We start from the raw sequence: 25,419 nt of genomic DNA on the forward strand, positions 1-25,419 counted from the left end.
TTGAGAGACCAACAACCCCGTTAACATGGGTATTTTTATTAAATATAGCCTATATATTTTAATGGGAGGGAATTACATATCGGCTTCTTGAGCCATGTGTCGCCAATGCGCAAAATAAAAAATATAATTTTTATTTGCTCTAATGATCGCTTCCCACTGCCAGGGTTGCAACTGAAATAATAGGCTAAAGCAACGACAGTTTATGGAAAGCACAAGTGTAATTATGGTCAGATCTTCCTTACTGATGAGGAAGTGATATTAATAAGCGTTGTGATTTAAACATCTACAGCGTCGGCTATTTATTTATTTATTTATTTATTTATTTTGCCAGCTTTCCTTCCTGTTTTAGGAAGCAGCGACTGTATTGCGTTTTCCCTGTAAAACCGTGTCTGTGTTCTTCATATTTATGGAGATAATGGATAACATGCGGCTCTGGTAGATGTTTGCGATTGGTCGTGCTGCGCAAACACCGCCTCTTTTATGTGAACGCGCGCGCCGCTGGATTGGGAAACCCTGAGTTGACTGAACTAGTTGATAACCTGCGTCGTAGTACAGGTTATGCAGGACTGCGGTTGTTAGGTTAGGTGAAGCCGGATTACTGAAAGAGATCCAGGCCATGTTGATCTTGCTTCGTAGTACAGGCCTCAGGGCTCTAGAATTGGCATAGCTACAAAAAATGCAGCCATCTTTAATATTATTAATTACTTCCTCCTTCTCCTTTGCTGCCAACTCCACTGTTAGCCTGAAGAGGATGGAGACAGTCATGTGTTTTCTCTGACTGCTTTTGTTTTCTCCTTCGAGCATAACCTTATGATTCTTGCTACCCCTAACATCCCTCTTCTCTTAGTGCAGGCCACTAGTGAGTGACTCACAGTATTGAGTCACAGTGCTGTGGAGATAGGACTGGCAATGCGAGACTACTAGTGCCAGTACTAAAAACACAGGTTTAATTAATAACATTATTGAAGGATGCATTCCAATTAGGTTTCAGTTTCAGTTGCTTTGGTATTGGTCATGCTAACTCAGTAGTATGGCTATGAGGACACCCAAATGTGTGTACTCATTGTTAATGTTATTAATTAGAATTGGGCTTTCTGCCATGACAAGTGAAACTGTCTACTGTGAAAAAGGTCTGTCAAGAAAGTGTGGAAATAAGTCTTTTTTTTTTTCACAGAAGACATTTTGACTGGTCATAGTATAAAATGCACAGGTGTTATTAATAAAATTAACAAAGAAGGAAAATCAGAGAAAAACAACACAAAACTTAATGTACATCCAGACACATGGGGGCATTGCTGCAGATAATAGGCCAATCCTGAGACACAGGCAACTTTCAGCTGACAGATTTAGATTTTGTATTAAATTGCACTGTGTTCTGCTGTTTGTTATTTACAGCAATTGCACCAAATGTGAAGTTATGTTTCTTCTCGGTGTTACACCCTGAAACAACGGCATGGCTTAAATGCTAGGCTACATATTCAGTAGAAGACATCCACTGTTGCACTGACCTCCATTGGTCAAAATATTCCACTCTATTGCAGTAGACTACTAGCCTGACAAGCCAGACACACATGAAGATGTTGGCTGCAAATTACATTTGCTGCCGCTAGGGTGCGTCTAGATTTCTAGATTTTAGTGCTTTAACAGTTTTGCCTCTTTCTATACACCACTGCCTGTATATCTAGTGTTTATCCAAAAGAGGGCGCAATGTGGCCATTTGTGTCACATAGTTTTTTCATCCGATTATTTTTCCTTGCAACTGCTTATTTTAAAGTTAAAAACTCGTTAGGTAAATGCCTAAATAACATGACTGTAATAAGCTAACACGAGCTAGCGTTAGCTAACCATCATTCAACTAATGTTAACGTTAACTCATCATCGCGTTAGTTAGGGGGATTTATTAGCTAGCAAAACTGCAGCTTAATAACATCAATGCAAAAATATGGAGGAAGTATTGGAACTCCATTGTTTATATTTAAGTATCATATTAGTAATAATATTTTTTTTTTTAAAAAGCAGTGTATATGATGGCTTACCGTCGTTTGGGTCAGTTCCTGCACATTACACGGAAATGCATGCTCAAACTTTGCTTCAGTGGAGACCTTACTGTCTATGGTGGAGACTCGTCTCCATGCTAGCCTTCCGCCAGCCGCTCGTGCGCGTGCGTCGTACTGTCACTGGTCTGCCAGTGTCACAGACAACTGCAGCCAGCTCGCGGCATGTGGACCTGGGATAGGGTGTGCGTCCGTTTGACCAGCATCGGTTTCAGCAAAACTAGTCGACAGTCGGGGACAAACCTTCAGCACAGTGACGGTATTTTGGCGACGTCTTACCTGGACAATAAGATAAAGAGATAATGACAATAGTGGATTTTGTTTCTACTTGTAGGTACAGCACCTAGCTAGAAGAAGGGAAGTCACCCCAAAAAGGTAAGCAGCTGCTAACGCTACTGGACGTTATATCTTCTCTGATACCGTTTACTTCCAGTCTTCATTCACTTTAACATTAGCGCTGGGAACGCTAGTACGTTGTTGGCCACAAAAAGACTTGTCGCCCGAATCTCCTTATCTGGTCCTTTTTGTGTTTTTACAACTTGGCTAATCCACAACAAACCAGTAAAGGAAGCAATAATTGTAACGGCTACTCGCTCGTATAGAGCTGTGGATATAACGTTAGATTGGTATCCCATGTGCACGTGACTTATAGAAATGAAGATGTATGCTGGTTCTTGTTCTGGGAACAGATACATTTTACTGTAAGAGTAGATTGCTAAATTAACAAACCCTCTGTGGTAAGAACAGTGACCGAGCGCTTCTCTAGGGGAATTTCTGATTTTGCATCACTCTTCACGAGCTTAGTTTCCAGCTGTTAAATGGCATGTAAACCCTGGCTAGGATGGCGTGAAATGTGAACCGTCTCTGTGTTCTCATTTTTTTGGTTACACACTACAACGATGTCTGCGTATGGGTCTTATTCTCAGAATGTATTTGTTTCAGTCTGGACATCCTTAAGTTCCGCATTTTAATCAACGCATATCGTTACACAGCAGGTACAAGAGAAGTGTCAGAATCAGGAACCGTAATTGTGATCGAGATAACAGGCCAGGGTATGTATTTTCTTCTCAAGGGAGTCTAGGGAGACCTAGTTCTCGTCATTTGAGAAAGCTGGCTTTTACCTTACACAGTCCACTACATAGACCACAGATGCTCCAGCGTCCAGAAGTAGGCCAGTTACTGGTCTGTATATGTCATGTCATGCCATGCGTGGTCCCCTTTGGAGAGTTAACTGGGCGTCTCACTAGTTCGTACATAAAGTGGGGGAGGTTACAGACAGTCTGAGTGAAAGATCTCCAGCAGGATTTAGCTCTCATCCTCTACCAGATGTCTGGTGGTCATTGTTGTACTGTCATCTTCCCCCCCCCCCACCCCCCCTTCCCCCTCCTCATTGTGTTTTTGTTTTCAGTGTAATGTAACAGATGTGCAGGTTGCTAATGGCAAGTGCACATTATCTCTAGCCATTGCCTCACATTTAAATATGTCATTAATTGGTGTGCATCATTGCTTGTAAATGCATGTGGAGGAAGTTGAAGGAGACTAATTAATATAGATTAATATGTTTTGTGTTTGTGCGCTTGCATGTCTGTAGTCATATGCTTATGGGTTCACAGGATCTAATTATCTCAGTACAAATCAGTCCACAGATTGTCAAGATCTGTATAATGGTGAGTTTTTTTCTTCTTCTCTTAGCCATACATGGCATGCACACGTCCACAAGACTATAGCATAGCGCGTGGAGTGTTTTGTATTTTTTATTGTTGCTATGTTCAGCCTTTAGTGTGTACTAATGTGTGAGCCACTGCTTGTGGTTTGAGGAGTAAGCACCAGAAAGGTGACCGCACTATTGTTGCACTTTTGTGTGATGAGTAGTAGCACGTAAGAGCCCCCCCTCCACCCATCCCTCATCATTTCTTTTCTTCTTGTTCATTGTGGCACTCTCTCTGCTCTGTGTTCTTGTGTTCAAATGGTTTGATTTCTGATCTGAGAGATCAAGTCCCAGTGAGTCGACCAATCGTCAGTTTTGCCGAAAATGGCGGTTGGATACACATGACTTACTCCCCTAAAACTGTTATTCGATCAGTGTATTTATAATAACCTCCTCTTTGGTGTATATTTTCTTCATCGCCAAATCAAGGGAAATTCTTAACTTTTCGCCTTGCTGGGGAAGTTTGATCATTGAACTGCTAAATCCAGCTGTACAGTTTGACTAAGAGAAATGGGTGTGAACTGAACTTTTATTTGTAGAAAGCTTTCAGGGACTTGAATGTTCTTTTGAACAATAATCTGACTGCCCTCTCTGATGCCAACAGGATGTGAGCCATGCATGACACAAAGCATGTGAGCCCTCATTTGGTTTTTATGCCAGTAGGCCTCAGTCAGCAGCGTTAGCCTTTATTTTAAGTACGGTCAGAGTTGATGATTACGTTTTTTTCTAATTTCTCTACTGTAAATCGCCACATATCTCAACGCATGAGGTATCAAAAACCAGTGATGTAAATGTTTCTTTTCTGGATTAAAGCATTGCAGCAGCATTGCAAATGATACATAAAGGTAAAAAAACACTACTACATCAACTCAATATAATGTAATAGTTTTATTACTATCTACCATCTATGGTTCTGTCATAACTCTCTTCAATCAGCAGCCTTTATTGTATTCTGTTGTGATAATATTATTTCCGTAGAGAGGCATCAATAGCCTTTTTGTCTGCCTGAATGGCGGCTTTATGATAGATGTCAAAGGCCCAACTCTGGGTGTCACAAAACGCACCAGATAGCGAAGCCTTTTGCCAACTATAAAGAAGACAGAGAGGCTGTTAGCCCTGCTGTGTGACTCATGAAATGTCTTTTCAGAGATTCAGTGTTATCATTCCAGATGTCTTTAAAATATAGCCTGTGTCCATATCCCTGCTTATTTTGGTCAGGGTCACAAGGTGCTGGAGCCTATCTCCGCACACAACTGGGCGATTGTGAGGGGTACACCGCAGACAGGTTGTCACACCTACGTGCTATTTCCAGTTCAACCAACGTGCATGTATGTGGACTGTGGGAGGAAACCCATCATAGAGACAACATGCAAAGGCTTCAGCTGGCCGGTGGATGATATTTCTGACCTAATAGTTAGATATTTAATCTGTGCGACGATGGTCGTGTATAGGATATTCATTACTAAGATGGAGCAATCTAATAAGTTCCAAAAACTGTATCCCATTACTGTAATGCAATCTCCTAATGGTGTAAAGACATCATTTTAGACACATCACAATATTACAACAGCCAATTCCCAGGCCTAATCAGACCTTGGCATGGTTTTATTTCAGCTAGCCTAATAGCTAACTGAGATAAGATCCATATCAATGCAAATCAAATCAGCTATTAGGCTAACTGAAATAAAACCATGCCAATCTCTAGGTATGGTGAAGGGTATGTGATGATGTGGGGCTATTTTAATTCCAAAGGCCAAGGGAACTTAATAAATTTGAAGATGTCACCTTGGGATCTGGGAAATTGTGATGAGCATTTTTTATCCCACATTTCATTGACCAATGATGAATCAATGATTTAATACAAGGACACATTAGCTGATAAATGGAAACAATAGTTAGTTGCAGCACTACTTGCTCCACACAGTGATAATCACACTGCACCACCATGTGTTGGTTCATTTGATTCAGGCTGTACTTCACTGCCAGGAACTAGTGCCAAATTTGCATGAGCTGAGTTTGTCTATAAATTAGCCAAATCTATTCCCCACACTATCGTTAGTAAAATTGAGTTCACACTACTGTTGAGATCGTAGAGTGTTACTCTGGCTGAAAACAGATACACCACTGAGGAAATGGGTTTATGGCTCTATGGGATAATAGCCCAGATATTTGTTTGTCTTTTGGCATTTGTATAAAGACTAAATTGGGCTGACTTGGAATTTCCCCTCTATTATTGTCTCTAGTTTGTGTCTTTTTTAGATGCCACTTCAGATTTGTTTGCTCCAAATTTTTAACCTCCTTGCGGTGAAATTCCCCTCCAGTGTGAGTCCCCCCCACTGTAAGGCTGCACCCCTTCCATGTACCACAATCCTCTGTGTCTGTGCTTGTAAACATCCATTTGAACATGGAAACTATGATAACCAAATCCCCAGTGGAGTCAACCTAGCATCATTTCTGCTTAGCTCCTGAATCGAGATGAGCCTGGTTGGACCTTTCTCATTGGGTAACACACTCTCAATGTTTTTACCTTTTTGAATTATTTAATCAGTTTGGCATTGTAAGAACAAGCGCTGTGCTGCTGGGTTTGTAGGAGTAACCTACACAAACAGTGAGTATTCATATCTCAAGTTGGCGTGAGCTCGGCGACCGTGGCATTTGCATCTAGGTGCAGTGAAGGAGGTATGTATTGCAGAAATACTCGCGGAGTTTGTAAGGATAATTTTGAAAATGGTTAGATACAAGCTGGAATTTAAAAATAACATGACAGTCAGCAGGACTCTGCAGGAGGTTGCATAACTTGCCAAAATATTGTCTATTTCCCTTGTGCATTCCTTAACCATTCATCATTGGTTGTTCGACTTTATATTCAGTGTTTACAAAGCTTTTATAACGTAACAGTGCTAGTTTTTAATGTAATAACACTAGTTATTTAAACTGTTAAGTGCTTAAGAGCTCTGGCTTCTCTGCTACTATTATGACTCCATCCTTTGCTATAGGAAGAGGATCCATTTATGAGAATGTGGCTTTCTCAGCAGGATCCTGTGGCTTTGTGTTTATGAATACTGTTCCCTTGATATTCCTGTCCTCCTCATACCACCCCTTGAAAAAGACTGCCACTCTGGGAAACAAGGCCTCTCTGGCAGGCCTGCTGCAACTCCAGCATTTAAAACTTTGTGTGGTCATTGTTATATTTAGGACCCTCCCCCCCCCCTCCCATACCACCACTTGAAAAAGTGCTGCCACTCTGGGAAACGAGGCCTCTCTGGCTGGCCTGCTGCAACTCAAGCATCTAAAACCGCCCCCCAGGTAATTGGGGAGGCAGCAGCAAGGACCAGAGACGGTTCTCAGGCCAGGTCAGATGCAGGGTGAAATACTTACTTGAGAGCTCCAGTTTTTCAGACTCAGACATGTTATTCTTTTTTTTTTTTGTTAAGATGGGGAAAAGGTTTGGTGAGTGTTGTTGGTGAATCTGTGTTCTTTGTGCTCAGCTTTGCAAAGAGGATAAGGCAGAGTGACAGTGGTAACACAGAGTGGAGCAGGACAGAAAAGCCCCTTGGGGAGGACAAACAATTCTGAGCCATGTGCTTTTTTCCCCCAGTCCCCGTGCTCTGGATGGTTTGCCTCTGGGTCACACAGTGTTTGTGTCGCTGTTATTTTCTAGTGTGCATAAACACAAACCCTACACCGTACAAAATAATTGGAGGGAGACTGAGGAGGAGAGAGGGCCTCAGACAGCAAGACAGACAAGGAAGTTATTGTTAAGGAGACTTTGTGGCTGCCTATCAAGGCTGCCCAGCAGTTTTCTCTTATTGGCCTAATTTGATATCATTCTTCTCCCCGCTTAAGTTCATTTTCTAGTATATATGGTTTCAGTGGTCGCTTCAACCCAGTCAAGAGATAAGTTAGCACACTGTCATGCTTTGCTGTTAGTCACTAGCCACTATGAGAGGAACCACTGGGGTAAGGGTAAACAATTGGCCATTGTCCACCATCACACCTGCAAAACACATGTTTGGTAGCATCGGGATTTTACATTTGCATCCTCCTGTGGGCTATGTGTCTGGAGAGGCTGATGGTCTTAAAGTTTCTGGTTGTTTTTTCCCATGCACACATCGTTGTATATGTAATGATTGATCATTACGGACAGCATGCTTGAAGATGGCAAACAAGATAAAACCTAGTAGTACAAGATGTTTCTATACCAGTTATTCGTAATTGCGTATCATGCACTGATACTGAATCCCTCTCTGGCTTACACTAGAGCCTCAAGCCCTCAGTTATCCAGTTTGAGCAGCTCTGTATATCTGTTGAGTTCCCTGTGGACTCCATACCTTCCTTTAAAGAAAGAGACGGCTGTTAAACATCTTGTACCAGCCTGCTTAGATTTCCTTTGGGGCGACTCTGTGATATTCTTAGTCTCTGAGGGGCTCCCTTTTTATAACATTTGTTTTCATCTGCCGATTCTGCGTTGTGTTGAGAGGAAATTTACAAAAGATGCGCAGACTGCATTTCTGTGGCAGGAATATGTGTACCGGGACAGGAGCTACTTTAACAGCACAAAGCACAAAGACATTTGTAACATTTCCAAATTTAATTTCCAAAGCTACCTTGCCCCTGCTTAAACTAGAGAAACCACCTCCTAGAGCGATCATCCCCATCTCTCTCTCTCTCTCTCACTGTTTCTCTTCTGTTTTCTGGGCACATGCATGCTTACATGCACACACTGTGTGTCTGACACCCATTAAAAACTGGAGCTCTGAAGCCATCTGGGACTTCAGACCTCTTCATGTGGAAATTAGAGCCATGTGGTCGTTTGTTAGCCTCCTTCCTTTTCTGAACTGGAATGATATGCTTGTTCTCCACAATCACCATGAGCCTATAGCCAATGTTCATTCCTTGAAGTTTATTGCAGTGAATTGTACTGCCGTAATTACTGAAATGATTACCTACTACTACTACTATCACAGTTGCCAAAGTAATACATTCAATGTGTGTTATCTGTTATGATATCTTAAGGTCTTGTATTAGACAACATTACATTGTGCAGTCATATTAAGAAACTAAATGTCATAGGAGCTACGTATACTGGAGACAGACCCACAAATGAGGCAAAATTCCTTGATGTGTCAGTTATTTAACATTCTGAATCTTCAATGTTAGATGTTTTCAATTTGAATACAAAAACACAAGTTTTAAGGACTTATTTATGAATCACCAAAATAAGACTTTTAATAGTTGCCTTTGGGTGGGGTGATAATTTCAGTGAATGTAAAGCATGTGCAGGACAATAATACATGACTGACTGACTGAGGCTACTGATAATAAATGACACAGATATATGATAGGAGAGCCCGTTATGGGAGTATGCTCTGTGAGGGTAACCAGGTTGAATGAGTGCATGGCCTGAGCTTGTCGGATCTCGGAGCCAGAGCGTCCTTTGGCTGACCACGCAGCATTGACTGATCATTCAGTGGTAAAAAGAACCAAAAGTCTGTCGTCTTCTCCTCCTCCGTCACGCCATCAGCAGTTTGGGGAGCGGGTTTAAGTGCCAGCCACAAAAAAAGAAAAAAAATGCTGTATGAAAAATGTGATCGGATCTTAGAATTAGATAAATCTGTCCCTTTGGGTTTCAATGCAATATATTTCCGTCCTTGGTGCGGTTGGTTTAAACTTTCCACACCCTGATGTAGTTTCACTTAACGGTTTCAGCTCAAGATGTCTGCCTACACTGACACACATACTTTACATATACACACACCGTAAATACACCCCCCTTACTATCAGTCCAGTGTAGCTCGCTGCACTCAGAGTTTCCAGGCTCCTACAGTTGGTTGACTACTGCCAGACTCCTTCTAATCTCAGGCTGTCGTCCTGATTTTGCTCTTGTTTAATCCTCTGCCTTGACTCTGACTACTGCTCAGATTAAGATTGATTAGATGCCAAAAGAGAGATGATTATGGATCAAGGAAGTGTAGAAGTATATTTAAAAGAGGACATGTGCTTTATCATCCCAGTGAAATGGGGTAAAGAGTAACCAAATGCAGCAGAATGGATATGTTATAGTTCAGTGTAACAATCTAATTTGAATGGAATGTCATCGGTTTCCTTTTTTTTGTGTGTAGACCTTCTACCTAATGAGTAGAGCATTGATAGGGCAATGCAGATCTGAGCCTCACTTTCTTCTTACGTTTTATATTTTTGCACCATATAGGCCTACTAGCTTAGTAGGCTCTAAAAAAGGAACACACAGCCTTTTGGGTTTCCGTGCAGAGACCGGCTTACAGCTTTTACTCCCTGCAAGTCTTTGTAATAAAATTATTTGTCCCAACAATTCTGTCTCATTAAAGACTGACTTAATCCGTGACACTTTAGGGCATGTGGGTCATACCAGGGCTAAACGCAGCGCGAAGATGCAATGCATTTAGAGAGAGGACATTTTGGTGATAAATTAGAAAAAAGGAGGTTTTTGACTGCTGTGTCGCTGCTTAAAACCATGTTCCTAGCTTGATGTGATTCACAGTGCTGTGCAAGCTCTTTGTGGTTACAACAGTGCACTGAGAACTTATATACGCAAGCTAGATTTAGAGCTCTATGTCATAACAGGAAATGATGTCACCTCGACCCCAGGCTCAAAGTCTTGTATCCTGTAAGTAAGCAGGTTATCAAATTTAGCCATACAGGGAAGTGTTTTTTTTTTTTTTTAGCTATCTGTGTACTGTCTAAACTGGCCTACATACTGCTTTCTCACCAGCTCGCGCCCCCTCCGCCTATATTTTGAGAAACATGACAAAGGATTGCAAACATGTAAATATGTGAATACCAACTGTGTCTGAACTTGACTCCCATCTTACATTTTCAGCGTATAATCTACTTAAAAGCTGTAAATAATGTACATCTGAATGAATCTCCTTCTCTCTATATTTGGTCTCACTCCTACAGTAAAGACACACACCCCTACTACCTACCTACCTACTACCGGTATACACTCCCCCAGGTGTGATGTTTAATTGTATTTGCGTGATCTCTCTCCCACTCAGTGACCTTCTCTGCCGCTTACTCACTTTTTTTTTTCCTCCGGCTTTCATCTGTTTGACACTCTGATCCCCACCACAACTAGCCACCTTCCTAGCCACTACTTGAAAAGAGCTGTTCAATGTAAATTTCTTTAAACCACCCACAAGAAGTAATGCCTTTGACGGATCACCCATTTGAGGAGGACCTCAGCTGTGTTGGTGACTCACAAGCAAAATACCAGTAGTGTTAATGTGAACTGACCACATTGTGGTATTACTCATGTCTTTCTGGCAGACTCCAAACACCAAGTCTGGATAACTTAAAGCTTTGTCCATAAAAGGCTTTTCCTTGGTTGGAGTAAGTCCCATTTTGTTTTGTTTGTCACACTCTTGTCGCAGTTCTCATTGAACCTGTTGTTGAAGGAGTGGCAGTCACTGGTTTCCTTTTCTTCCTGGCCCCAACACAATACTATCAGCAGTCTGGAGACTCAACACAGGAAGTAAGCAGCTGGAACCTAAAGATGAAGCATAACCGACCTTTTACACCAATTTACCTAGTAGACAGTGATTGAAAACAGCTCACAGTTCCCCACGTGCAGCCTGAATTAAAAAAAAAAAAAACATCTCTGCTGTATTCCTTCAGAGTAACATTACTAACTTCAAGGCCTCTCCACAGCCACAGGCTATGTCTCACAACTCTTGCTAGTTATGTGTGGCCTTGCCTTGGACTTGATAACATTATTTATCTGTGAGATGAGAATTGTAGCCAGGAAACCCAGCCCTAATTATTGGTTCGGCCTGGTATCCATTTGCTAACTAAACAATTTTTAGGTTTACTTTAAGTCTCCCTATTTAGCATTTATAAGCCGTATATATTCAAATAAACAGAGGACACAAACAGGCTTTCAACACAACTTTTCACATCAATTCTGATGTAAACCGTTTCTGTAGTTCAGACTTCATTTTCATATATTCTACCTCTTGAGAGGGCAGCAACATACACAAAGTTACTCAGCTTTATCTTGACTTAATTTCTTCTTCGAGTCTTGTCATAGCAGACTTGTGAATATAAAGTACAAGGCAGGTTTTTTCCCCTGATCATAGGATATAGGCATGTCAATGGCACCACCTCGCAGAGCGCTTACTCAGCTGTTCAGAAAAATATGCCTACGCCTCGAAAAACCTGAAATAGTTTGACCTGAGATAGACGGGAAAAGGGACATTTGTAAAAAGGAAAGCATAGGACAGCAGAGGCCATTTGTTCAGTGGTCTGGTTTCACTGCCCACCTGTTAGACAAGAGACTCAGCTGTTGTTTTGATGGACAAGACTGGATGCTGGGGTTTTGGGGATCAGGTTTAAATGTTACTTGGTATCCGACAAAAAGCATAAAAATAAAGCCTCAGTTTGCTTTCACACTTTCTGTCCTGTGCATTTTCCGTCGGGAATGTCTCCATGTTGGGTAAATGTCCCATCGTTTCAGACAAACTCTGTCGTGGTCAGCACAAGGCCTAGGTCTGTAGGGAAACGTTACATGGTGTTTTCTGGAAGATGTCAGGTGCCTTCACACCTGTTGCTGCAAGGCATGCCAGACATGCATACCGCTTGAGGCCTCAGCTGGCTACTCATGTTGTCAAACGTCAGTGAAAGCATTCCTTCGTCTTGGCATCTGTTGCGATGGACCCTCCTCTAGAGTTTTCCTCATAGCATGTGACCTTATTAAACAAAAGTCACTGAATGGTTGGTTTTGGACTGTCACGACTGGCAAAAAAACTGCTCTAGCTCATCCTAAAAATCTGCCTGTTCAAAGACTTTCATTTCAACTGTCCTAGCTTAGGCGTCTGTCCCGTGACAGCATTTAAGGTTGCATCGTGACAAAGGCCTTATTGTTTACCTTGTTACTTAAAATAAAGACCAGATAGTAGCAGGTGGTCCTTAACTCTGATGCTTGCAGTAGGCCCACATTCAAAGGGTGCGACGGGCCTGGGTTTTGTACCGGTTTCCTTTATCTCCTATCAGCCACTGTGCCTGCTAGGCATAACTGGCATATTCTTCATATCCAAACATCACTCTGAGATGCTGGTCTGGCAAACGAGAGGTGAGGCTGTTCTCTCTCGGGCGATTATTCAGCCCTGACAACTGCTAAACAGCCGAGTCTGCTGCCAGAGCTCCTCCACACCGCTTAAAGGGGCAGACCGGGGTCAGGGAGGGGTTATACTGTAAGGAAAAAGGGAGGGGTTGAGGTTCCAGGAGCAACAGCTCGGGCCTCAGTTGTCACCTTCTGTGCCTTGCACACAGGCAGAGGCGCAAATGACTACATACATGTCACGTATGTCATGCATGTGAGTCTGGAAACGCCCCAGAGGAGTATTGGGATGTTAGACACAGTATTTGTGCGTTCCAAAATCAAGGAGGGGAAAAAGGTTGGGAAGCGTGCTTGGAACCGTTTCACTGCACGGATTATTTGATATTGTGAGAGGTTAAGAAGTTTGAGTCTAAACCCTTCTGATCCACTCGCAGTCTGACCTGAGCTGGCCTTATAAGACATTTTATTTGGATTTACAAGCTGATATTTAGACAAATGTGGTAGGTGAGGAACAGTTGATTTAACAGCCCTAATCAGCCACATGTAACATATCTGCTACAAAATCAGGTCTGACATGTAAATAGAAGCTTTCTCGTTTTCAAGTGTTTTTTTTTCTTTCTTTATGCTTTTTGAAACCACTTGGATCTGAAATGGATTTATTCTTCTACATTTTTTCTAACTGTATCTCCCCCATCATTTTTCTTGCTATGAACGTGTATAGGGTCAAGTGAAAACAACTGACAATTGAAATAATAATAATATATAGTCCGACCATAACCACTTGTACAATATAAATTTGGCGTATCTAAACACAATCAACAATTGCGCCGTCATACGCCTTAAGACCTTAGCTAATGTTAGCATTTAATTGCGGTTAAACAAAGAAACGTAATAAGAAATGTAAAAAAGAAAACTTTTGAATATTGTCACTCATTATTATAATTTCTATTTTTCAAAAAGTAGCAGAGTAACAGTCAGTATACCACTAACCATAAGTTCACACATCTGTGACCTCGAGCTGAAGTCTAATGACACTGACCGTCTTGTCAGCTGAAGCTCCGGGCCCACTAACAGGAAGTTGCTAATGGCCTCGTGGCCTGTGTCTTCACACTCCTCATAGACATGCAACGTCTTCTTTTAAAGAACAACAATTTCTATAATTTGCCAGATGAGCTACTGTTCCTTTAGGGTTTTGGTGATGGTGGATAAGTGAGTAGGACAGTTAATATTAAGCTGATATTATGGTGAGACATGTGGAAAGGAGATACAGCATACTGTGTGGTCTTTTTCATCTCAAGGGATAAGATGACACTAGCTCAAATGATGCCTGGTCTGTTTTGTTCTGTTCTGTGTACGTTCAGTCAGAAAATGTCCAGTCAGAATCTATCCTCCATGCAAAAAGGGTTTGGCTACTACTGTTATTAGTCTTAAGTATTACATTAAAGCAAAATGTATCCATGTTATGCCTAGGAATAAGTTAGAGCAGTGGTTCTCAAACTTTATTCAATAATGTAGGCTACCCCTTTTGAATTGTTTATTTAAGTGCTAATCATTTTCGGTAGAAAAAAAAGTGTATATAAACAGGAACAGTACAGCGATGTCAGCGATAGATTTACTAACCAACAGCCTTGTAACTGAAAAAAACATTTAAATGCTAATGAGAAAAAGAGACAAAAACTGTAAAAAAGACAAAAACTTGGAAGAAGATGGTAGAAAGAAGGAATGAAGTAAGGCAAGAATAGGTCAAAATAGTATCAAAAACTTCAAAAAGTGACATAAGAAGAAAAAGCGAGAAACTTGTAAAAAGTAGAAGGACAGTATAGGAAGGAAGGCAAGATTAGGTCCAAAGAAGGCGACACAAATGTCCCATTTTTAGTAGAAAAAAAAAAAATTCTACATAAAGAGGAACAATGTTCTGGATAACAGCCTTGGAACTCTTTAAACATTTTGATAAATATCTCACGTACCCTCTGCAGTCCTCCAACGTACCCCTAGGGGCACACGTACCCACATTTGAGAAACACTGGGTTAGAGTATGTGATCATATCTCCATACACTCTTCATATTCCACAGCAACAACCAGCAGTGAATCACTAAGCTGCAATATCTTAATAATTAAATATTAAAGAAAATATTCTGGCACGTTAATACAGTTCATGCCAATTTTGGTAACTATGAATGACATTTTTTGTCTGCTTCCCCTCCAGATTTTGACATGAAGAAGGATATAGATACATTGCTAGCAGAGGAACGTGCTGAAATCATCACTAAATATGATAAGGTAAGTGTGTGCACAGGATTGCCGTCACCTAACTCTGACAATACTCTAATGACATTTATGATGAACACAAATAAAGCACTTGAGGTTTTGTAGCTTAGAAATCGACAAAAGCCACGGTTCATTGGGAGGAAACGCAGCAGAGCATGTTTCTGCTGTTTCTTTGGGACACATTTCCACCACTTCCAAAGATCAGGCTCAGAAAGTGTACCACATCTTTGTGAAGATGATCCAAACCAATAAAAAAGTAAAATCCTGATTCTTTGGAACTCAATATTTGCACAACGAATGGCAGTAAAGGTGTATCTAACACATCAGAACGGGGGAGGTGATGGTCTTTGAACAGAGAGGCCCTGAGTGATGTCTGCAATGCGTGAACTCAGAATATTCATTACCAACAGGCAGTGAAGATGGGATCACTAGGAATCCTCAATTAATGGCACAGTGACTGTTGCATGTGTAGTTCACAAATAAGGGTTAAAACACGTTCAAGTGAGCCATTAGAATAGGAAAACGAGAAAACTACATGTAATGGAGAAAACAAAGCCAATTGGAAATTTTGGAAAATACATGATCATTGTTGTCCCTGTTTACTACTTGTTCTGTCTGTAACGTAGTTTGTTTGCAGCACACACAAGCACCTTTTGTAAGTTGCTTTTTTTTTCTTCTTCTTCTTTCACACGATATTTTCTAATAGGGGTTATGGTATGTTTTTGTTTCAGGGCAGGCAGGAGGGCGTCAACATTGACCCATGGGAGGATGCCGACTACAGCATCTATAAGGTCACCGACCGCTTCGGCTTCCTGCAGTACGTTACCCGACTTAAAGCTCTGACGCGTTCCTTGCAGTGTTTTGAATTCTAGGAGAGCACCTTCATCTGTATCTAGACTACCTCTGTTCCTCTCCCTCACGTTATGCTGATGTCTTATATCAGTGCTCAACCTGGCTGATCCTCTGTCTCTCTATTTCTAATACATGTTGTGTATTTCTGCTTTTCTGCTCCAGTGAGGAGGAGCTACCAACACCCAGTGCGCTTGAAGAAAAGGTAGCAACTTTGAACTTGCGTTCTTAATTTACGCCCCTTTCGCATGTCTATGCAGTGGACCACATGAACGTTTATCTTTCCTCTCCCCAGCAAAAGCAGCAGGACATAGAGCGAGTGGAGAAATGGCTGAAGATGGTGAAGAAGTGGGACAAGTACAGGAACAGTGAAAAGGTATGTAACTCCGTAGTGGCGGTCCACACCAACATGCTGTCTCAATTTAGCCCTCTCTTCCCTTCGTTGTCCTACTCAACTATTCAATGTATTATTTTCCATTCCCCTTTTAACCACAGCTTATTCCCTTATCCTCCCTCCTCTCCGGTCTAGACAGGAAAAGCAAGCACATAAGTGCCTGTGATGAGTCCTTATCATTCAGAAGGAGCTAACCCTCTGCCTCTTCTAGTCGTCGTCGTGGAGAACATAAAGTCTCTTCATGTTTAGTGAGTCCCCATATCTGTCACGTGTGTTTCAGTTGGCGAAGCGTGTGTATAAAGGCATCCCTCTGCAGCTGAGAGGCCAGGCCTGGGCCTTGCTTTTGGACATAAAGAAAGTCAAACAAGATAACAACGGAAAATATGAGGTATGGATTTTGAAAATGGTGAAAATGACTCTAAAATGCATCTGTGAAAGGGCAAGTTCTTAAAGTCGCCCAGCTTTTAGAACACCATTGTCCTTTTTCTATCCTATAGAGAATGAAGCAGCAGGCTCGTAACTTCTCCACAGAGATCAAACAGATCGACTTAGACGTCAACAGAACCTTCAGGAACCACATCATGTTCATGGACCGCTTTGGAGTCAAGTGAGTTCTTAGCTTCGTTCAGCCAAAAAGCTGCGTGGAACGGCTTGCATTTCAGTTTGTCTAGTCACATCAGAGGCCCTGAGTAATTTGTACCTATCCTAAGTGTGAGAGTGAGAGCAAACGCACTGCTAATGTTTCCTCTGGATTATAGGACTACTTCTCTTTTTTAGCCTGTAAAATAAGTGAAACCGTTTAGGTAGCTTTCAGACCAAATGTCTTCAACCCCTTTTAGTGTCTCCACAGTTCTTGTTTTTATTTTCTTTGTCACCTCACATGTTCAAGTTTGTCCTTGCTAAGACTCTGCAAAGAGTGACCTCTGGCTTAACCCTTGAGACACACACACACACACACACACACACACACACACACACACACACACACACACAAAAACGGTGGTTTCCTTCTCTGTGTTTTATTAGTCTTCCTGTCAGTGCACAAAGCCCCACAGGAAATGGCATTCATACAGAAATGTGCACCTACCTATCAAGTGTGCATGTACAGAATAACACTGTCCAAGTCGATAGAATGTCAATATACATATAAAATATATATATATATATATATATATATATAAATATATATTACACAAGCATTAAATGAGCTTCAGGACACAATTGTGGGACAGCTCTGAGTTTGAACTCGTAGAGAGCTACTGGCTTGTCCTTTTTGTCAGTTTAACTCTGACAGAGTGCGGCTGAGTGGTCTCCTCTCGCTCTTTGGAACGTACTTCCCCTTCAATTCAAAGCCACCAGTCCAAACAGACCAAAACACCACTCCATCCTGCTTGGCTGCCCACTCCTTCCCTGCAGGTCAACAGCTGTCTCATTCACACCGAGACACTGACAGCTATTTCAAGCTGCTTTTCCTGTCTCTGTCTATAAGACATGTATTTACTATAGAGGCCTGGAAGGGGACACATCCTCTTATGTCCACATTATATTCGTTAATGCCACTTCTGCGCTTAATTACACATTTGCACACACAAACGCGCACACACACACACACACACACACACAACACACAATAGCTGCCTTGTGTTCACTGTCTGAAACCGTTTGAGACTCCAGATTTAATTAGCCATGTATCACACAACCCTTTGGTCATAGAAACTGGATAGACGCTGCATGCTTTGGAAGAAACTATGTGATACATTTTTTTTTGGGGGGGGGCTTTATTGATCCCTTAAAACACAAACTTTTTTTGTCACTCTGGCCCTGATAGATCACATCAGTATTTTCACGTATTTTCAAAGCGTTGCTTTTAATACTTAAAAGCAACGCTGGAGAGCTCAGGCCTCGGACCGCTGGGCAGAGGCACAGATTATCCACAAAAACCCACCGATTTATACAAACACTATCGGGATGATATGATGCAGCCAGGACGTGTGAGCCTCCTCTAAACTATTTGCAGCTGTTTTTAGTCGGCCTGTGTTGATTGATGGAGTTAATTTAGTTAGAACGCGGTTGAGAAATCAGTAGTCGTGGCCTCTGGGAATTCATTATCGGGGAATTAATTTGTCACGGAATACATTCCACTATACTCCGACTGTTTCAGCTTGCTAGATTGTTGCTAAGGAACCCCATCCTCATTTTAACCTGTGGTTTCTCTGTTCCCTCTCCAGGCAGCAGGCCCTGTTTCACGTCCTAGCAGCTTACTCCGTCTACAACACGGTAAGTGTGTCTGTGTGTGTAGATGTGTGCATTCCTAAGTTTGTGTTACATAATACGGGGGAGTCTTGTGTACACTGGCTGTGCAGCACGTAAGGGGCGTAACAGTCCATCGAGCGTGTTAGTTTCCATACAGCAAAAAAAAAAAAAAAAAAAAAGCACTCTAAACTCTTCTGTTCTCATTCTTATTTAGGGCTTTCGGTGAGATCTTTTATTTATAACAGTCAGACCACCAGTGAACACACATCCACAGTCAGCACTCACATCCTTCAACTAAGTTCCCCTTTGACATTACATACAGTATATTTTTAACGGCAAGAAAACGGTGCAAATGAGCCTGGTTTTCTTGATTTGAGATACGCTGTCAGAAAAGTTGCAAACATAAGATTCGTCATGAGGGCCCAAGCCAGGCAGTTTCGTCCCTTTTTGTTTTAATAAACAACATTCATTTTGTAATCTTAACAGTCTTTGTTTTACCATTATGTATTTGAAATGCAGTATGTGGATGCTGAGGTTAGAAACAATGAGGATTCCTTGCATCTTACTTTAAAGTCCCTCTGCGCTTTCTCTACCACACGCCAGAGCTTGTCTCTGTCTGGCTGGCTTTTGCAGCCAAGCAGGAATTCTCTGTATCAACACATATTTGGTAAAATACAGGAAATGCGTGTGAATCTAGCCTGTATCTCAACACATTTGTACATGTGGATTAATCTGTATACATTAATTCCAGTATAAGCACAGATTGTTGCTGTCTGGTAGGGATAGAAATATTACCATTCAGTCTTGTGTACAGTACATTACATCTCCCTACCCACACAAATACAGTCCAAGTCAGTTTTCTTTTTCAGATTAGGCTCTGTAGTCGGTCCATGCTTTGTAGAGGTGTTTGAGCCAGAGGAAATGTGCATGTGCTGTTCCCTTTTTCCTCTTTTCACACACTGCTCAGAAGAAACTGGGTCAGTAGGAGAGAGTGAGCAAGAAAGAGGTAGGGGGGGGGGTGTGTTTGTCCTTTTGCCTATGTGACGATAGAGAAGAATGTGGAGAATGTGTAGTTTAACCCCACTGTAACCCTGATTTATATTTACTGTACTTCCTTGAAAGGATACGTTGGAGTGTCCATTTCTGGCTGCCCAATAATCGGCCTTAATATGGACAAATACCGTGTGTGTGTGTGTGTGTGTGTGTGTGTGTGTGTGTGTGTGTGTGTGTGTGTGTGTGTGTGTGTGTGTGTGTGTGTGTGTGTGTGTGTGTGTGTGTGTGTGTGTGTGTGTGTGTGTGTGTGTGTGTGTGTGTGTGTGTGTGTGTGTTGGATTTCAAGTTGAAGACATGACATTACTGAGAATGTACGTTGGGCTACTGTAAATATTTGAACAACCGCCGGTAAAAGGGTTTATAATATCGTAGCTGCATGTACAGTAGGTCCTTTTGTGCCGTATAACCACACACATCCACAGTCTGGCTTCAGACCACATCAGACATTCAGATGCGTTCTACTATTAAATTATGAATAAATCCTCTTTATTTCCCCCATTCTGTTTAATTGAACCTGTCTGTGTTCCCCCAGGAGGTGAGCTACTGTCAGGGAATGAGTCAGATTGCTGCCATCTTGCTCATGTACCTGAATGAGGAAGACGCCTTCTGGGCTCTGTCCCAGCTCCTCACCAACGGCAAGCATGCCATGCACGGTGAGACAGAGGAAGAAATGAAGGCTGACCGAAACGAGCTGATTTAAAGTTTAGACCTATCAAATAATATAACCGTTCTTATCGAAAGGTACAGAAATGTGTTTGAGTTGTGAAACTGGAACCAATCCTAACCCGTGCTTAGTTAGGTTTGTCAAAGTGTCTAAGTCTTTATGAATGTGAAAATATGTACTGAAAAATGTATCGGACATCTTGTTTTATTTTATAATTGAGTGAAACATCTACTTATTTAGTTTCAAGAGCTGGAAAAACTAAAATGGTCTATTCCACTTCATGTATGCCTGTCAACTTTACACACATTTTCATATAATATTGCTACAAAATGAATGGTGTACAGAATTTCCTATTGCAGAAAACCACAGCTAATTGAAAGCAAAATGCCCCACATTTTCCAAATGATCAAAGGACATCACAGATCTTGTCTCGTTTTCCCAGTGCCCTTGTTCAAGTCTTTGAAGATGGAAATACTTGTAAATAAATATTATGCCTCTACTATTACCACACACCATTTATGACCTGCTGGTTTATATATTTCTACCGTGCTAGGGTTCTTCATCCCAGGATTTCCCAAGCTGCACCGTTTCCAGGCCCATCATGATTTGGTCCTTTCCAAAATGCTGCCAAAGCTGAAGAAACACCTGGTAAGTGAAAGCACATGCGTACGACTGATGCTTCATGGAGCTAATCGGTTGCTTGGAAGTTCACTTACTGCAGTCGATTTATTCGGGCCATTTCTCATTGTATGATTAATTTATGTCGCAAAAGGCCACATGCTCAGAATGTTACTGCCAGTCCAAGGGTCATTTGGAACGTTAGATTTTTAACTGAGGACAGATTACGTGAAGTGACTTCCCATAGGAGACTATTCCTCATTAATTCTTGCTCCACAGGATAAGGAGCAGATGACAACAGGGATTTACACCACCAAATGGTTTCTGCAGTGCTTCATTGACAGAGTGAGTATTTGGAACACAAACTGCATGTATGTTCTTCCCCGTTTATATCTAGTGCCAGACGTATTCTGCATTTTAACTCCTTCGTCAGTATATCATAGCGCATGCCATCGCTAATACCTTTGAACATGGAACCAGGTGTTGTTTGTTTTTTAAAATCTGCTGCTGTGTGTCTCACATAACAGACCCCTTTCACCCTCACCCTGCGTTTATGGGACATCTACATAATGGAGGGAGAGAAGATGCTAACTGCCATGGCTTATACAACCCTCAAGTTACACAAGAGTGAGTATGAGGATGATGACGTTCTCTCCCGTGCCGAGCGAGTCCGACCAGTTTCATGCACAGATACAGACGCGGCTGCTGTTGCTATACCAGTGACGCTGCCTTCCGCTTGGCTGCCTCCGGCTTGGCTGCCTCCTAACTGGATAGTTTACATAATGCAAGTGGGCGGTTGCTGTGGAGAAAAATCAAAGGCTGACTTTTCATTGGACACCTTGCACGAGCATTGCCTCAGCACGGTTACATTCTTGCAAAACAGCTCTTTGATGGGCCACTTCTTTTCTTGGTGTCTCAAAGTTAGGCCTGGGCTGAAGCGCTGTTCTTTGACAGTTTGATTTCCATTCATTGTTCATATCACAGAGGTTACCTCAGGACGTTCAACCTCATAGCTTAGCGTCTCCCATTCTGTGACTTAACTTTTTGTATCTGGGTTGTGTGTGTCCAATCAGAGCGCCTGCAGAAGCTTCCATTAGAGGAGCTGAGGGAGTTTCTCCAGGAGCAGATGGGGGTTTCTTTCTTCCTGCCTGATGATGTGGTGGTTGAACAGCTACACACTGCTATGTCTGAGCTTCGCAGTAAAAAGCTGGACCAACCTCCTCCAGGTGCAGTTGTGTTCTTTTGTTCCCTTTTTTATTTTTCAGTTTAAAGCCACATTCAAGTATCTTATTTTCCCCCCTTTTGTTGATGAATTCCCTATGTTCCATTTCCTGTTTGTTTTTTAGCCAAGTCAGAGGAGCTGCCAAAGAAACCTCTGGGTCAAGAGAGACCAGTTCTCCTTCTGCCTCTGCAGCCCGACTCTCCACTGGAGGTCAAAATAAATCTGCAGCCCCACAGCCAACCCACTACAGAGGCCCAGAAAACCGACAGCATCGCCCTACACCAAACTCCTTCTCCTGCAGAGCCCCAGGACTCGAGAACACCTCTTCTGCCTTCACCTGACCCAGTTGTAGTGCACACACAAGGTACACCTTCTCCTTTAAGGCCTTGCAGAGCACCTCCGTTACCTCCAAAAGCAGACATACGCTGCGCTGAGGTCAAGTTGGACAGAGATGCGAAGGAGTCGCTTCCAGACGTTAGCCAGACCGAAGATGTGGGAAAACAGGAGAGCCAGACCGGAGACCCAGAGACCCGGGACGAGCCCGTGGCTTGGCCCCCGCCCTACGAGCCCCTTGATTTGGAAGCTCTTGCTGTGCAGACTGAGGAGGAATTCATGGATCTTCCGGATCTGCCACCGCCACCTTTCTTTTACACTGAGCAGAATGACCAAGGCCCTCTGGACAGCGAGTCCCCCCACCTGTGCACTGGGACCAGCCCGGAGACTCCGCGGCGCTCTCCTTCCCCTCGCTCAGCCTCGCCACTTGTCACTCAAATGAAGCTATCTCCAAAACCATGCCCGAAACCACCCACGTCTCTTGACCTCACACAGAAAAAACCTCCTCCCTCAAAGCCTTCCCCTCCCACAAAGCCTTCCCTTCCCAGGAAGCCTTCCACTCCCAGTGCCTGGAACACATCCTCCTCCTCCTCCTCCTCTCCCAGATTGCCTCCCCCAAAGCCAACCAAGTTCCCAGTCTCTCTCTACGTCCCGATGCACACGGGAGACAGACGGCCTTCCAACACCTCCCAGTACGACAACCTTTCCGAGGCCGACGAGGACGACCGCTACCTGGAGAGGCTGCTGGGCTCCACGCCTGAGGAAAGTCCCAGCATGCATGGCAATCCCCCACATACCACGGACGGGGACTACGACCCCGCTCTCTTCCCTCCACCTCCACCTCCCGCGTTCATCCCTCCGCCTCCACCTCCCGTGTTCATCCCTCCGTCGCCTTCCCCTATTCCTCCCTCGCTGTGCGTTCTCCCCAGTTTGCCTCAGGAGCCGGAATATGAAGGAGAGGACAGCTGGGTGGAGGACTCCATCATCCCCCCTCCTCCAGCTAGTTTTGCTGACAGACTCAGTCCCAACACGGGAAGCGCTGCCAGCTGTTCAGACACACACAGAGCCACCTCGCCCGGCTACTCTAAGCCTTTTTCTAGGGGCCCCAGGAACCATTCTGCTTTCCCAGCGCCACTGTTGTACACGGGGTCTCCCCCAGGACACTCCAGGCCCTCAGGACAGTCGGCAGTAGGGGTGCCCCTGGTCCGATCCAGCCCAGACTTTTGCAGGATGCCTGCAAGTGGACAGCAACTGCCCAAATCAGTGACCTTTTGAAGGTTCTAAGTATCGTTCAAGTGTTACCGATTATGCCAAGATGATTGGGACTCCCGGTAATACCTCGATTAGATTTCAAAGCCATTTAAGAGGCGAAAGGCCAGTAGCTATTTTGTGTGTGTGTGTGTGTGTGTGTGTGTGTGTGTGTGTGTGTGTCTGTGTGTAAGGACTTTTGTTTTCCATTGATATGTACAGATTTATGTGATACTTGCACCTTTTTTTTTTTCAGTTAACTTTTCTAACTGTATTTAAAACTGCTGCCAATGTTACCGTTTGCCGCACAAAAAAATGAGTCCATCAACTCGCCTGCACCTAGTTAGTGTGCGATACCAGATTTGGTCCTCAATGTCGAGGGTCGGTAAATAGAAATGTACACAGTGAAATAAGGTGATCTTATACCAGCTGAGTGTTCCACTGTCGCCTCGTCTCCAGTTAGTTTCATTTACAACCAAAGTGTCTTAACCTGATCGCAGTGCGCTGAGGCTAACAACTCTAACCCAAGGGCTTTCGAGGCTGCAGAGTAACGTCATCTTTGCTAAAGCACCCAAAGCCTATACAGTACATTTCTACTGCATTTCTGGTCAACTGTGAGCAGGCTCACACATCTCAACAGTATGTCAAACTGTAACGAGTAAAAAAAAAAAGTTAATATGACACAGGTTTCTTTACTGTATCTCAAGGTCAATATTTTATAACAAAGGACCACTAAACCAGGTTGCACCAAAGCAGTTTGAATGCAAACTTTTAAAAGAATTGCTAAAGTTGTGACCACCCGCAACAGGAAAGACGTGGTGCAATATGTCACTGGTGTAAACACGGAAGCTAGTTTTATTCACATAAAGCCCAGTCAGGTCCCCCCCCAGGCAGGCTGCAGTGGGTACTCTACTGTTTTTTGTTTTGTTTTAAATAGACGCGGTAGGATTATCAATCTCAAAGCAATGGTTTCAGGTCAGTGTAACGCTTATCAGTTCAATTTTCTAAGCACAAACGGACATTTGGAAAAACAGAAAAATGGGTTCAAATATCCAATTTTTCATTTTTTTCCGCCTTGACAAATTAAATAATTGGATCTTTAAACGATTTTCTGTTTTTATTCAGAGGATCAGAAATTTTGAAAATTAGAAAATTGCGCCTGGGCTACAATTGTTCAATACTGCTAGCTACGCCCCTTCCCCCCACTTGAAACCATCAGTTGCAAGCACCTCTGACCCCAAAGTCTATCAGTTTTGGTTTTTTTTTGGTCCATATGCAGTTAATGACCTGCATATTCCGCAAAGTAGAGGAAGAGAATACCATTGCGGTATTGAGTAATTGGAGCTCAGATGCAATTTTGTAATTTTCTCAATTTCTGATTCTCCTGAATAAAAAACATAAAATTGAAAAAACAAGTGAAAAAGTAGAAAAAAAATGAAAAATTTGATATTTGAACCCATTTTTCTGTTTTTCCAAATGTCTGTGCTTAGAAAATTGAACTGATAAGCGTTACACTGACCGTTTCAGTGTTTTTTTCTGACACTTGATTTCACAGCAATAATGTAGTGTTCCATGTGTATAAACATGCATTTATCAAGGCTAAATAAGTTGGAAATATAAGACTTAACAGGAGGGTTTAATGAATGCAACATATTAT

General features: G+C 42.5%; 1 protein-coding gene across 3 annotated transcripts; it reads left to right on the forward strand.

Moving 5' to 3' along the window:
- The first annotated feature begins 1,592 nt into the window (after positions 1-1,592).
- si:dkeyp-19e1.3 (USP6 N-terminal-like protein) lies at positions 1,593-24,434 on the forward strand. Of its 3 annotated transcripts, none has more exons than XM_028584801.1 (15): positions 1,593-1,611; positions 2,389-2,429; positions 15,067-15,140; positions 15,860-15,945; positions 16,143-16,182; positions 16,273-16,353; positions 16,652-16,759; positions 16,869-16,978; positions 18,600-18,648; positions 20,210-20,330; positions 20,895-20,989; positions 21,239-21,304; positions 21,487-21,586; positions 22,033-22,185; positions 22,306-24,434. In XM_028584801.1, exons 3-15 carry the CDS (start codon positions 15,075-15,077, stop codon positions 23,787-23,789), a joined length of 2,559 nt encoding a protein of 852 aa, XP_028440602.1. In that variant the 5' UTR covers positions 1,593-1,611; positions 2,389-2,429; positions 15,067-15,074; the 3' UTR covers positions 23,790-24,434. The 3 variants fall into 3 exon arrangements, with proteins under 3 accessions (XP_028440602.1, XP_028440601.1, XP_028440600.1); XM_028584800.1 differs by lacking the exon at positions 1,593-1,611 and adding an exon at positions 1,768-1,789; XM_028584799.1 differs by lacking the exon at positions 1,593-1,611 and having other exon boundaries at positions 2,078-2,429.
- Positions 24,435-25,419: the final 985 nt, after the last annotated feature.

The sequence above is a fragment of the Perca flavescens genome, chromosome 8 (assembly GCF_004354835.1).
Source record: "Perca flavescens isolate YP-PL-M2 chromosome 8, PFLA_1.0, whole genome shotgun sequence".
Lineage (NCBI taxonomy): Eukaryota > Metazoa > Chordata > Actinopteri > Perciformes > Percidae > Perca > Perca flavescens.